Here is a 13,938-nt window from a genome sequence, read left to right as displayed (position 1 = left end):
GACCGATCACGAGCAACTCGAGGAGATTGAAGTGTTTCTGAAGTTTCGTGCTTATTGATCTTTCATTTACTAGTGTTGATTCGTTCCCCGAGCTCGGCTTCCACCAACCTGTCCTCAGAGTAGATAGCACTACAGCTTGTAATGTCATTTTTCATCCTGATAACAGATTTTGCCGAACAATAATTTCAATTTGAAACGGTCTAATAGCCTTTTAAAACGAATCAAAATTTGGTTCCGGACTTTTTTCTAAAAAATGAAGTGAATTTACAAATCACGTTTTTGAGTTCATTTTCTCAAGCTGTATTTTTTTAAAAATAAACTTAAAACACTATTCTTGAAAATAGTTTAAAATATTCTTAAAGGACTATTTATGTTATAAAATAATTGTAAAATGTTATTTCCTTTTTTCTAATTTGAAATATTCACTTTCGCGCGTCAACTTTCAAATTTGACACAACATGCAGGAAAGCTGGCGGGCAGCAGAGCTACCACCGCCGCTCGAGACGGAGGCGCTTGTACAGCAGAACCTGATCGCGCGCTCGGAGCTGGAGGCGTGGGTAGAAGCGCAGAAGACGCGCATCCTGGAGGAGAAGCGTGCCGACCAGCTGCAGTCGCAGGAGCATGCTCGCGCCTCGGACGAGGCTCAACGAAAGCGCGAGATGCTGCAGACCGAGCACCAGAAGATCTCGGCAGGTGCGCGTGTCCTCAATGTAGACGACCACTTCACAGATTAATTATACCGGTACTTATTGTTGACGGCAACATTTGTTCGTCTGCGCAGACACTCACGCCAAGGAGAGGGAGCTGAACGCGAGCCAAGTGGAGATCGAGGTGTTGGAGGCTGAGAAGAGTCGACGCGAGCCTGTGGTCAAGCAATTATTCGAGAGGACAGTAGAAGAGGACGCAAAGCTCAAACAGCTTCTGGAGGACTCGCAGAGGCAGCGCACGACCCAGGAGCAGCAGCTGCAGGAGCTCAAGCAAGGTCTCGCTATGTACCAGAGACTTGGACTATTCTTCGAGCACGCAGAGGGTGAGTTGGTGAATGGAACAGTTAAAATAAATGACCGGAAAATAACTGGATATTTATTTGCTGTGCAGCGGATCGCATTGTGGTGCGATTCACGCAGATCGACGCTCAGAATCCGAGTCGTGAGTTCTCATTCCGGATCACGATCGACCCCATCACCGATCGATATATTGGTGAGCTTAAAGGTGGTGGCTATTTTGCTGTTATTGAAAGATTTACTGACTTTTGTCGTACTGCAGTGGACGCCTGTAGCGAAAACGTGGCTTCGCTGAACCAACTCGTGACGGATCTTAACGAGAACGGGGACTTGGCGCTTTTCATTCGCTCCATGCGCCGTCAGTTTAAGCAACTTGTGTAGAATTCACTTTATATACGACGGCGTTTTGTATTTTGTTGTGGTCTATCCATCGAGTATTGCGGTCTGGGTGATGTCTGGAGTGGCCTTGGCACGAATTGTTGAGGCCTTGATGGCAATTGGGGTCCAATAAATGCAGACGTATCTTTAGCACCACCAGGAGGAGGAAGTGGAGGCGGCAGTGGTGGAGTCCACGTTGTCGATCTCTTCTCAGCACGATAAACATTAGGTCGAGCACGACGCTGCAACAGTTGCCGTCTTTGGGCCAATTTATCACCCGTGTCTTCTCGAGACTCGAACTGCGGCGCGTAAGACATCTGCAGTTTATTGCCGTAAAATGGCTTCTGCACACCTCGTGCCTTGGCATGACGTGCGTTGTTCACGGTCTCGTATTGCACCCAGACCGTGTCGGTAAATTCACTGTCGTCGTTAGATGCATCCTCGAACTGCAGCGCCGCCTCTCGGTCGTCCGCGTGATCCAATAATCGATACTCGCAGACCTTCCCGTACAAACTGAGTCGCTTGAGCAGGTCCTCGATCACACCAAGAGCCGGCACGTTACGCACCACCACATAGCGAGATTCATTTGCCACCGTGAAGACGCGTACGCTGCGACCAGCCATCGAAACTCTCAGCCAATCGTCGGACAATGATACAGTCTGACACCTTTACCACTTCAAGTGACGAGATAAAAAAAATAAATAAAAAAATAAAAAGAATCGACTTATATAAAACTGAGCATGGCATAATAACTTAACGAGCGCCTTCCATTCGTTACTCGTTTGCGCCCTTCTTCTTCTTGCTCTTCTTAGACCTACATCTCGCAGCTAACAAACCCCGCCGCCATGCACCACGCAGCATCCACACACACGTCACCAACGTCCATATTCGACAGCCAAGCCGTCACCTTCCGTCCGTCAGCCCCAGTCTGTCTGCACAAGCACTTCGCTCATTAATTCCGCTCTCAAGTGTCAAACGGGTTCCAGCTCTGCTCAGTTGACGATCGCGATGGGGCCGTGTCGCTATTACGCACAACGTGTTGATTGGATTCAACAGAATAGCGGACAGCACCCGAGGCGCTGACCGTGATCTGGGACGCGCTCAACGGCGCCACGTCGGCGTAGTCATTGTCGCTGTCGTCGTCCTCTCCACTGCCGCGTGTAGGATGCTGGCTGCTCTGGGATCCACCTCTCTCGTCGTCGTCCTTTCCGACGCGGAGATCCTGCATGGACCGTCGAATGGCTTCCAAGAGCATCAGCTCTTCTAGACGAGCAGCGTCCGCTGGAGTCGCCAGGATGTGCGACGCGGCGTCATTGAGCGCTGCGACACTATTCGGGTGTGGACTGTTGGTCACGGGCTTGTCACTGATGCTGAGCTGCGAGCGCAGCGAGTCACGGATACGGTGGCGGTCCTCCACCGAGGCGTATTGTACGCTCTGTGTGCTCGAGGTTGCAGGCTCCGAGTCTGCGCGCTTGGGGATGCCGATGGCGCTGCTTCGACGCGGTGACCTCAGGTTCTGTAACGTGATATAAACTGGTGAATAAATGCCATAACGCCATCTTGGTGATCACATTGAGTTCTGACCTTCATAGAGCGGATAGTGGCCAGCTCTGCAGGAGATGGAGGTGTATACCGGACACTGAAGTCATCATGGTTGCAAAATGGGCAGCTAGAGTAAATAACAACGCAATAGTGTCAATACATGGGTTCAAACTTGAGTGCTGAGATGTCGTCACGCACCAAATAGGCTTTTGAGGCGGACGGATCTGCAGGTAACACTCGCTGCAAATGGGTTTACTGCAACAACTCGACGTGTTTAAGTTGCCAGGATAGAACTGCATAGCGGCACAACAAGTCAGTGCACAAGCCTCAACGAGTGAGAGTTCCCCTCGCCCTCACTCACCATAAAGCAGATCGGACACTCGAGCGTGAAACCGTCCTCCTTGGTCTCCTGGCCGAGGAAGCGCGGCGCTAGTTTGCGCTCCATGATAAGCCGACGTGCTGTCTTGAGTTCCCATGGACAGCTCGGGTACAAACTGGCAAGAAGCAACAAGAAATGAGTTTTCGAACCCGAAGTTTACGATGCTGACATGGGTTACGACGTACCCCGTGGGCTGCGTGAACTTCTCAAGCTCGCGCGTGCCTGACGAGTGGCGGCGACTGATGCCGGACTTCTTGGACGTCGAGTTTCCCATCGCAAACCACGTCGCTTATTCTCCTCGCGATGGCTTGCCGAGTGAGTCCGAGGTGTGGTCTCAGTTCTCCTCTTTGGCTTGCGGCTTGTTCTCTGTGCAACACATTTTCTTAGCTTACGCGCAGAACCGGGCGGCAATTGACAAGTACTGTGATTTCACAAAGTGGCAACAAAATGTGACAGATAGAATAATAAAGGTTAATGGAATAATGCCTTCACTAATGCGACAGAAATGTACCCAGATGAGAATGCAAATGTAGAGGTTATGCAATCTGGCGTTTTCTGAAGATGATTTGCGCTTTATCCGTGGAAGCCTGATTGAAGTTTACTTTATCAGCTTGTCCCAGGATAATGAAATGGGCACTTTCGACGGAAATGAGCACCTTCGATTGTTTGCGTCCCTTGTGCAGAGGATTTGACAGAGACTTGTCCAATATTGCTTGGCGCTTGCCAATCCTACCGACCTGCCTAATAGGCAGTGCCTATACATCCTTCACCTCGTGCTGCTAGCTCAATTCTGGTTTGGTTGACATTTGCGTTTTCAAAGAGCACATGGGCCACTATGTCACTTTCTCAAAGGAAACCAACCAAACAGAACTGGAAAAATAAAATCGAAAATATGTTTTTCTAGTGAAATGCTCGCTCGGTGTGCTGAAATTGTTGACTGTCTTCCAGATTGCTATTTTGCAACTCATTTGTGTTTCTTACCTATCAATAGTTTCATGAAAGTTTGCGAGCGAAAGTAACTCCACCTTCTGGAATTGGCTATGAGCTCTCTCAAGTGCAGGTGAAACGAACTTTGATACATCATCAAGCTACCAAGTCCGGGCCAAATCTTGGCGCAATCGGCCTTCGTCCTTGAAGTGATTACATAGTGTTTGGAATTGCGCTATGATTCATTTCCAAAATTGCCCAATTTTGAGCTTTGGGCACTTTTTAGAATTTAGGTTTCTGTATCCTTTACTTGGATCGGTACAACGATCCGATGGCGGCACAGGATGAAGTCTTCAACACCTCCACGATCGTACGCGTCTGCAGCACGCCTATGTAGTACTACCGCCTCTAATTCTTGATGCTGCTGCCAATTGCAGACCGAATCCACAGGTGAGACCGATCACGAGCAACTCGAGGAGATTGAAGTGATTTTCGGGAATTTCAAGTACATCGATAGCGGAGCCCTGCGGAAATGCAGAAACTTGCAGAAATTCACGAGTAAGCTGATTGTATTGCAACTCCAATCAATTGTTTTATATTTGTTGCTTACGAAATTCACTTGTTGGTCGCAGTGGTGAACTGCAGCCTCATGGAGATTTCAAGTTTTGAACCTGTCAGTGCGTCGCTTGTGCACTTGTGTCTGAGCAACCAGAACATCTCCGAGATAAGTGGATTGTCGTCGCTGCACGAGCTACGTCACTTATATCTACAGCAGAATAATATTAGTCGAATCGAGGGACTCGAACGGTACGGTGGTGATGGTCTACAACACTATATGAGCTTGCGGAGTAACGTATTTGATGATTAGCTGCCGGAAGCTGAAGACCTTGTGGCTGTATGATAATCGCCTCACAACGGTCGACAACCTGGAATTCTGCACGGATCTACGAGAGCTTTGGTTGCAGGTGCGAAGGAACGCAGCATCATTGACAAATAAAAAACTTACGGTTTTTTCTAGAACAACAGGATTCAAACGCTGAAAGCCTCGAGCGGTGGGATCTCCGACCTCGTCAATCTTCAGAGAATAAACCTGGCGAACAATCGTATCCGCGATGTGGATGAGTTTGAACATCTTCGTAAACTCATCGTGTTGGCCCAGTTATCATTCACAGACGAGCATTTTGGGTCGAACCCGATCGTTCATCATCCAGAGTATCGTTCCATTGCAATTACGATTCTTAAACAGGTAAGTTTGGTGTGCTACATTTGCTACATTATGCACTCAGCTTCATTTTTTGCTGCTATAATAGTTGCGTCAGTTGGATGGAACTCTTGTTGGAAGTGATGAGCGCTCAACTGCGGAGGATCAATTTTTCACGCAGGTACCAGTGCAACCAACTACTTATTTATTGTGCTGAGCACCTAGCTAAAATATTATTTGTTATTTTGTGAATGATATGACCAGTCAATGGAATTTAACGACCAACTAGCGGAGTTGACTCTGGCCTACCAGCAGGAATTGCGTTCTATATCTACAAGAAAAGAGCGAGGCAGATCAAACGCGCAGATGCTGCAACAAGAGCTTATGGAGGCCTTGAACGATGTTGAAGCTTGTGTCACCGCTGGCCAGGCACAGATTGAGCAAGAAAAAGAGCGACAGCTTCAATTGCGCGAACAGAACTCTCAATTGCTGCGAGAAAATGTTGCAAAGCTTCAACAAGACTTCTGTGCTGCTATTAAGAGCCAATACGACCTCGAAGACAAAGCATTACTCGAAGAAGAGCGCGGCTACGAGATCATGGAGCTGGAAGCCATGGCTGAACAACAACTATCGCTGACAATAGCTGCGCTACAGAACGCGTTTCCTAACAAGATTGCGTTCCAGCAAATACTCGAGCACATGCCGGACTTTCGATTTATCGCTGAGAGTTTCCGACGACCAACAAACCAGTCTGTGTACGGCACCAATGATCAGGACGAGCGTGAAGTGCGTATTCTTCAAATGTATCGCTTCTTTCACGACGATTTGGCTGCAGCGTTTGAGGCAAATACGAGACGAATAGAGGAAGAACAAGCGAGTGGCACTGCACAAGGCAGTGAGTTGTATCTGTACATGGTTGTGAATGACGATAAGATGACTTCTCTCCTTCAAACTGGCCTGAAATCGACGAGCGATGAAGTAAATCACGCATTTAACGACTGGGTTTTTCTCTTCTCGAATCCTCTGGCGGCTCTACAATTTTATAAAGGCACAACTGGCAAATTGGAGCCTCTGAGTGACAGCGAGACAGACGATTCATTCAGACAGACACTGTCTGAAGAGGATTCTGTTTTGGTGGAGAGCTTCAATCTGTTGCTGTGTCAAGTACGAATGCAACACACTATTGAGTTGTTCCATCCTCAAAACAAGTCTTCGTCCTCGCTTGAAGATCTCCACAGCGTTGCAAGTCCGAGAGGATCAATTCTGCCACCACCACCTACGGCGTTCTTACAATTAGAGCTTGGTGAACAACAGTCATGGTCTGCGTCATCCTCTGAAGGGCACGTGTATATGGCCCGTCGAGCTCATGTTCACTCTCAAATTTTGCCACAATTTGTGCTTTTGTGCTCGAAACGGGGTGAATTTTCTTCTGGTAGCCACCGATACGTCCAAGATCAAACCCCGAGCAGTGAGTTGCTCCTTGCTCAGTTCCAGCAACAACTACGGGCTGAAGTGGATGCCTATCACACGCGTCTGTACCATGAAATGGACCCTGCAACGGTGCGTGTCCGAGCGCAGCTCCAGCACGAGAGCGAGCTACTACGACAACGACTCAAGGACAACGAAGACCGCATAAGTCAGGAAAAACTAGAACAGGAGCGGATACTGCGGTCACTTCGGAGTGGCGGCAATGAGAAGAAAGAGCGCAGGCGAAAGTAAATTACCAATTGCAACTTTACATTACCCATCGCGATCTGATAATGTCCCAAACAAACATGCTACAGTACCATATTCGTTGTCGGGATAGAATGCACTTTACCGTAATTACAGCAAAACTATACAAAACCTGTTACACATTATATACTGTACAAATAGTTGGATCAAATCTTCTTAACTAACCACTCTTTCTACATAATCCGATAAACCTTTGAAATCCACTTCTTATCTGCTTCTCCCGTCCGCTCGGTTTATTCATTCCTCATCTCTTCCCTGGATGATCCGGCCCGTGGACATGATGGGCAATGGGGGCTCCGACGCTCTTCCTCGTGCGCCAAGCGGCAGCGCGCTGAGTGAGCGCTCTCCGCTGCTACGTGCAATGGGTCAGAACGACTCGACATCCTTTGAAGGCTCGTACATGTCCATGCCGGCGCCGTCGAGCGACAATGGGCGTCTGTCGGACACCGGCCAGTTCCAGCCGCTGATCTTCGCGGAGAAGGCATTGGCTGCTCTTCTAAACGGGGTGTTACTGTACGCTTTAGGCTGCGTCGTGGGGGTGGCGCTAGTCTCGCTCAACTTCGAAGGCGTCTTAGGCGCACGTGTCAACTGGTGGCTGATCTTCCTGCCCTTCTGGTTGGCCAATGTAGCCATGCTGTATGCACATATAGCGTCCATCCGCCACGCCAAGACACTGCGACGTTGGGCCGACGTCGAATCCATGAGCAACGAGCCGCTGCTGCCACTTCTCCGCCGTATTGTGCTGGTCTACGCGATCAGTGTACCTCTCACGGTGCTGCTGCTCTGGAGCGAGTTGGCCTTCTGTGCCAGTCTGCAGCATACAGCAGCCACCAGTCTCTACATCTGCTACGCTCCACTCATGGTCATCCAAGTGGCTTTTGTAGTGCGATATCTGCTCTGCAGATCCGACAGCACGTTGCCGGTATGTCACCTAAAAAAAGTATCTTTATTATTTTTTTTTCCCGGTTTTTTGCCATTTTTTTTATTTTGTTAAGGGAATATGCTGGGTGCTCATGTTCGTGTTCACATTGCTACTGGCCTATCAGACTGACACTCAACGAAGATTCGGGTCGCTTGAGATGATGCAGCCTCCAGTATCGTGGTGGATCGTGTTCGCTCCATTATTCGTCTTTGAGCTGCTTATGACGGGGTCTCTGCTGCTGGTTCTGTACAATGAATTTGCCGGTATTTACCGGTTAACTCGATGGCAACTGGCAGCTAGTGTACTGTACTCGTTGGCTCTTGTAGCCGGGGTAAGTGGCGAGCTTATGTTGCTGGAGCAAGTGGACTACCACTGGGGGACATTCACTTTCCCTTCCGGAATGATGTTCTTCGGTCTGGTGTGTGCGTGTGTGGCCATGTATATTGTGGGTCGCCACCACGTAGAAGAGCTCATGGCTTCCAAGGGTGGTGCAGTGCCTGTACCGCTTACAAGAACAGCAGACGGGTGGATCACCAGTCATGCCGTAGTAGAGCAATGGGTTCTCTTCGGAGATATCTACCTCACCCCACAAGGACTTCAGCTACGCAACCAGAAGACAAGAAGCAACTCTGGAGTCGAGTCGGAGGCAGCAGGCAGTCGCATCTTGCGCCAAATGAAGGGCCTGTTAACCCGAGTCGCCTCGGAGGAGAACATTGGCGACAACGATCCAGAACGCCGTATCCGTAATGTACTGCGACGAAAGACGTCAGGCAGCTACAGTGACATCACGCTGGAGGTCGTCGATACCCCGAGAACTCCGAATGATGGCAAACGTTAAAAAAAAAAAAGTTTAAAATAATAGTGGAGTGAGCTTTTTTGTGTTGAACGATGTAACGGATTGACTGACAACTCTCTCCACTGGCAATGAGGAAGACGCGGACGATGCCTGAGAACCACTCGACTGCTAATGGTAATGACTCTAATAGACGTCAAATTCACAAGCTGGAAGACGATCCAAAGCTGCAGACTCTCACGCCTCGATCGCTGGCAAAGAGCATGGCGGAACTTGAAACATTGAGATCCAGAGTGCAAGATCTCGAGCAACAACTTGCAAAGCATCAAATTGAGGCTTTTACACCGAGTAAAACGAAGTTACCTCCATTGACAGACGCCCATGCTGAATCCGTGGTAGGAATATTGTGTTTAATACTAACAAAGCGGACTAATTGACTTGCGTTGATGCTAAAGTTTCCTAGTGGAGGACTACCTGCGTCGTCAACAAATGGTGTCAAGTCTACTAGTGAACTGAAAACGATTCAAACTATCGCTGGTGTCGCGTTTTTAAATGATCGAGCAACCACAGCACCCGCAACAACATCACGGAATGTGACGGTAGCTCCGGCTGGGAAATGTGTTGACATAACTACCGATGAGCCTGTTGTAAAAACCTTAGCTTTCATTCCCAGCACTCTTGCAATCGATGTCGATGCCACTTTGGATCAAGTAGAATTCTCGAAAACCGATAGTTGCGGCACTAGATCCCCACATTTCGAGGAAACCAAGATCATAATCGGCCAAGAAGGTGAAACCGCTACGTTTGCGATATCCCAGAGAAATCGGTTGTACCAGATTCTCAGGCGCTTGAGTACTGTGGCTACGATTCCTGAAGATGAGGTACGTTATCGTAGACTAGATATGAAGAGTTTAAACCGCTAATGCGAGACTGTGCTACGTGCAGCTCGTGTTACTCAAGAAGCTTGTGGATGCTGAGATTGGAGATGTCATTAAATTTCTTCTCGATGTTGAATCAGAGCAGTCTGTCACTATTATTCGCGACAAGCTAGCAGTCCTTGTAAAGGATGGATCGCCTTTCAAGCACCGCAGCCTGGTTCGACCAACGCCGCCACATTCTCACCCTCTTTGGAGTATTCAGTACCCGCTTCTCAAGGTCGCGCAGAACCTAGAACAACTTCGAGGCACCGATTCTTTCTCTCCTGACTCTCCATCCCAGAAAACCGACGTGATAGTTTTGGTTTCTAGCGGGGCTTACAACCCCATTCACATGCTGCACATTCGTGCTTTTTACGTTGCACGGCAGTACGTCGAGGCCAACTACAAATTCCCAGTCGTTGGAGCTTTCATCTCGCCATCTCACGATACGTTTGTACGTGTCAAGAATCGCCGTAACACGCGTGAAATGATCACTAAACGACATCGACTGGCGTTGATAGAGACTGCAGTGGTATCGTCATCGTGGATCGAAGTGGACAAATGGGAGATCACTCGACGAAGAGTACTCGACTATTTGAGTACACTAACTCATATAAGAGAGATGTGCGAGTCACATTTCCCTCACTATCGCTTTCACGTCATGTACGTCTGCGGATGCAACACGGTGGTTAAACTGAGTCACTCTGCTCTGCGCGATGATGGATTTGGCTGCATTACTGTGTGCAGACCTGCACAAACGGATATGGTAATTAAACAGTTGGGGAAAACACAGGCGAAAATGACGACAATAGTTGAGGATACCGGTGTGTTACCGTGTGAATTGGAAAGCGCCACTAGTTTCCGTGTACGCCATGCACTCATGGATGTCAACTCGAATGCCAACAAGATCGAGATGATGGTAGGGAAACCGGTATTTCAGTATATGTTGAAACACGAGATTGGGGACAAGATCGCTGGCAAAGTGAGCTGGAGCGATGAAGACAAACAATGGCGGCAACAAGACCTCACTTATGTAGAATATACCGAGAGTTAGCGCGTAAAACTGAAAAATATGAAAACGGAGGGTACATAGCAATGCCAACAACATTTACTTACGTGAAAACGGGGTGGATTTCCTCAGAAATCTACTAGCTTTGCCTTCACGTAGCTCTCATCAACCGCTTTACTCAGTCTCTGCATCGTCCGATTCTTCATCGATCTCACGTTCGCCATTTTCCACCGAGTCATCATCACTGTCAGCCGTAGAGTCATCAGAATACTCGTCACTGGACTCATCACTTGATTCGTCACTGGAGTCTTCGTCACTGGAGTCTTCATCACCAGGTTCAGTGTCCTCTTCAGTCTCATTTTCAACAGTAGTTGATTCCGTCGTCTGATAACCAGGTGAAGACTCTTGGACGCTCTTTTCTTCACTTTCGGTCTCGTTTGGTTCCTCCTCCGCTTCAGCTACATTCGAATACTCCGTTGTGGTAGTTGCTTCTGGTGTAGGAGCACTCGTTGGTGCTTCAGTGCTCTGCTCTGCGTTCTCCTCTTCATTCTCAGGAACCGTCGTCTCAGCACCAGTTGACGATGCTGTCGTGCTCTTGTCCTCAACCTGCTCAGTCTCGTCAGGTTCCTTGTCCGCGTCAGCAACACTCGACGACTCGGTCGTTGTTGTGGATTCATCAGTGGTGGTCGGGGCTTCGGTTTGCTGATTTTCTTGTGAGACAGCTTCGTCAGACTCCGTCGTCTCATAACCAGTTGAAGATGTTTGCACACTCTTGTCTTCACCCTCGTCCGACTCCTCCGCTTCAGCGGCACTCGACGATTCCGTTGTTTGTGTAGCTTCGGGGGTTGGGGAACTCGTCGGAGCTTGAGTGCTTTGATCTTCTTCTTCAAACTCCTCTTCACCTTCACCCACATCGATCGACGACTCTGCAGACGAGTCCACCATCGTCTCGTAACCAGGTGCAGATGTCTCTCCACTCTTGTCTTCAGTCTCATTTTCCTCGTCCACTTCAGCTACGCTTGACCCCTCAGTCGTTGTATAAACTGCTTCAGGGGCTGGAGAACTCACCGGAGCTTCAGTTTGCTGATCTTCTTGCACAGATTCTTCTTCAGACGAGGCCACATCAACCGATGATTCACTAGATGGAAAGTTTGACTCCGTGGTCGGGTTGGTCTCTTCCTTCTCTTCGTTAAATTCTTCTTCCTCTTCAGCATCATACGACTCTTTTGGGTAGGCTGGTGGGCTGGTCGTTGAGTCATCAACGTTCTCGTCTTCCTTCTCATAATCTTCTTCTTCGGACACATACTCAGACGTATCAGTCGTTTGACTTTTCTTGTTCTCTTCCTCCTCCTTTTCATCCAATTCTTCTTCTGCTTCATTTACGGAATCCAAATCGTCCGATTCTTCATTACCAGTGTAATTTTGCTCTTCGCTAGTCGTCGTATCCACCAGCGATCTCCGAAGATAGACCTTATTCTCGGTAGTCGCGACTTGACGCGCGACTTCGACCTCGCTCGAACTCGTTGGCAGCGACGCCAGCAGCGCAGCAGCAGCTAACACGACGTAGTAAATCTTCATGCTCACCGACGGTCACGTGCGACTCCCTGCCAGATGCAGAATGAGCGTCGGAGTCAGCGCCGAACGCATGCACCCATCAGTAATACTTTGACTGTCGCTTGCGACTATCCAAACTCAGTATATTTTCATGGAAACCTCCTATTCTGCCTTTTGAATAGAAAACCTTTTCTTGGAAAACATCAAAAACAAAAATATCCCAACATGACCCTTTCATTAGTCTACTGTTTTAAATTATCTTTTTGAATGCGTAGCTGCTCCAAATTTCAAAGATAGCCCTAAAGTTTACAATACGCACTTCGACGTGCTGAAAGCCTTTTCGACGGTTCAGTTTTGATTTCAGCTAAACAAACGGAGATAGACGAGTTGTACATTTGTTTTTTGATGAGTCACCTGCGGTCGAACACGCGCAGTCACACCGCAAACGAAGCAAATATCATACATACTGCTCTATGCTCGATACAGAGCTAAATTGTGAAATTCGCGTTCCTGACTCATTCATTTCCTCGATGCCCCCGAGAGGTAGTTTCGATCAACGTAATGGACAGAAGCTGGTGATCGTCGTTCCTCGGCATCATCGCTGAGACGTGGATCTGACCGGAATACGTACAGGAAGTTCTTCGCGAGCACTGAAGACAGGCGCAAACCTTGTGTCACAGGTTGTGCGCCTTTCGTAGACTTTCGAGTTCTTCATGAATCGCGGGCGAGGATATTTCTGTCCGTGTTGTTCATGGCTCAGAAGATGCGGCGATGTACGAAATGAGGGTCTTGTAATGCATTTCACCCCTTGTTGGCCCCTACGTGTCGTGGAGGACAATCAACTGAGTTCCCGTCGGAGGACAGCTATAAGAAATCGATTCAGTGCTCTAAGCGCGGCTTTCGCTGTCTCATTGATAGAAGTAACTCGCTGTCCAACTCGCCACAGACAAGCCGTGTTTTTAATTTATACTTCTAAGGGAGAGTATTCGAGTGTCCGAGTAGTTCTTATAGTACTTGTCGGGTATCGTAATTCACGGTGTTATTAATACATGTAATACAATTTTCATTTTTTTTTTCCAGAAGTGTTAGTTCATGTAGAACTTTCATAATGACCACCTATGTGCATCCTTCACGCTGCAACCGTTTGACAGGTGAGTCCCAGACATCGTGGGCCACGATTTGTGGTTGTGAGCCAGTGCCTCGACGTTTTCCAAAATAGTTGCAGTTCCCGATCTTTTTCAGGAGCTTGACTGCATACTTGGCCGCTGCCACATGGTACGACTAAACTTAGATACCCATTTATACCCACTCGTTCTATGTAAAATAGTATAAACTTAGATATATGTGATTTGCATAAACCTCTGAAGCTCTGAGTATCAATCTATTGCAACCATACCGTTCCATGGCCACGCTACAATGAAATTGCGTTAACTCATATGATGCTGATCCTATTGACAATGACACTGAAAGCAAGGACCTTTCACAACGTTTTTCCAGAGAGAGTATTTCATGCTCTTTCATCGAAGGGCGTAGTCTGCACAGTGCAGAGCACTTGCCCCCAATCGCCCGCCGCAACTT

At 48.2% G+C, this 13,938-nt stretch overlaps 7 protein-coding genes across 8 annotated transcripts; 4 read left to right on the top strand and 3 right to left on the bottom strand.

Annotated features, from left to right (window-relative positions):
• Positions 1 to 431: 431 nt before the first annotated feature.
• Positions 432 to 1,426, top strand: PPTG_15059 (hypothetical protein). The gene is made up of 4 exons (XM_008912065.1): positions 432 to 693; positions 782 to 1,030; positions 1,099 to 1,200; positions 1,267 to 1,426. The coding sequence occupies exons 1-4, from the start codon at positions 459 to 461 to the stop codon at positions 1,383 to 1,385; spliced, it is 705 nt and encodes a 234-aa protein (XP_008910313.1). The 5' UTR covers positions 432 to 458; the 3' UTR covers positions 1,386 to 1,426.
• On the bottom strand, positions 1,065 to 2,070 carry PPTG_15058 (hypothetical protein). Its single transcript, XM_008912064.1, has one exon. The coding sequence runs from the start codon at positions 2,003 to 2,005 to the stop codon at positions 1,394 to 1,396; it is 612 nt and encodes a 203-aa protein (XP_008910312.1). The 5' UTR covers positions 2,006 to 2,070; the 3' UTR covers positions 1,065 to 1,393.
• A 22-nt stretch (positions 2,071 to 2,092) lies between these two features.
• On the bottom strand, positions 2,093 to 3,698 carry PPTG_15057. Of its 2 annotated transcripts, XM_008912062.1 has the most exons (5): positions 3,489 to 3,698; positions 3,286 to 3,418; positions 3,123 to 3,217; positions 2,967 to 3,051; positions 2,093 to 2,898 (listed from the first exon to the last, which is right to left on the bottom strand). In XM_008912062.1, exons 1-5 carry the CDS (start codon positions 3,575 to 3,577, stop codon positions 2,347 to 2,349), a joined length of 954 nt encoding a protein of 317 aa, XP_008910310.1. In that variant the 5' UTR covers positions 3,578 to 3,698; the 3' UTR covers positions 2,093 to 2,346. The 2 variants fall into 2 exon arrangements, with proteins under 2 accessions (XP_008910310.1, XP_008910311.1); XM_008912063.1 differs by having other exon boundaries at positions 3,123 to 3,418.
• Positions 3,699 to 4,498: 800 nt separating this feature from the next.
• PPTG_15056 (hypothetical protein) lies at positions 4,499 to 7,218 on the top strand. Its single transcript, XM_008912061.1, has 7 exons — positions 4,499 to 4,600; positions 4,668 to 4,788; positions 4,863 to 5,037; positions 5,099 to 5,195; positions 5,249 to 5,476; positions 5,541 to 5,612; positions 5,696 to 7,218. The coding sequence occupies exons 1-7, from the start codon at positions 4,562 to 4,564 to the stop codon at positions 7,148 to 7,150; spliced, it is 2,187 nt and encodes a 728-aa protein (XP_008910309.1). The 5' UTR covers positions 4,499 to 4,561; the 3' UTR covers positions 7,151 to 7,218.
• Positions 7,219 to 7,424: 206 nt separating this feature from the next.
• PPTG_15055 (hypothetical protein) lies at positions 7,425 to 8,925 on the top strand (the record flags this gene model as incomplete). The annotated part of the gene is made up of 2 exons (XM_008912060.1): positions 7,425 to 8,087; positions 8,161 to 8,925. The coding sequence occupies 2 exons, from the start codon at positions 7,425 to 7,427 to the stop codon at positions 8,923 to 8,925; spliced, it is 1,428 nt and encodes a 475-aa protein (XP_008910308.1).
• Positions 8,926 to 9,011: 86 nt separating this feature from the next.
• PPTG_15054 (hypothetical protein) lies at positions 9,012 to 10,851 on the top strand (the record flags this gene model as incomplete). Its single annotated transcript, XM_008912059.1, has 3 exons — positions 9,012 to 9,275; positions 9,336 to 9,761; positions 9,826 to 10,851. The coding sequence occupies 3 exons, from the start codon at positions 9,012 to 9,014 to the stop codon at positions 10,849 to 10,851; spliced, it is 1,716 nt and encodes a 571-aa protein (XP_008910307.1).
• PPTG_15053 (hypothetical protein) lies at positions 9,243 to 12,483 on the bottom strand. Its single transcript, XM_008912058.1, has 2 exons — positions 10,914 to 12,483; positions 9,243 to 10,825 (listed from the first exon to the last, which is right to left on the bottom strand). Exon 1 carries the CDS (start codon positions 12,382 to 12,384, stop codon positions 10,981 to 10,983), a length of 1,404 nt encoding a protein of 467 aa, XP_008910306.1. The 5' UTR covers positions 12,385 to 12,483; the 3' UTR covers positions 9,243 to 10,825; positions 10,914 to 10,980.
• Positions 12,484 to 13,938: the final 1,455 nt, after the last annotated feature.

The sequence above is a fragment of the Phytophthora parasitica genome (assembly GCF_000247585.1).
Source record: "Phytophthora parasitica INRA-310 unplaced genomic scaffold supercont2.44, whole genome shotgun sequence".
NCBI lineage: Eukaryota > Oomycota > Peronosporomycetes > Peronosporales > Peronosporaceae > Phytophthora > Phytophthora nicotianae.
The sequence above is the reverse complement of the archived record's forward strand: the minus strand, read 5'-3'. Positions and strand labels throughout refer to the sequence as shown.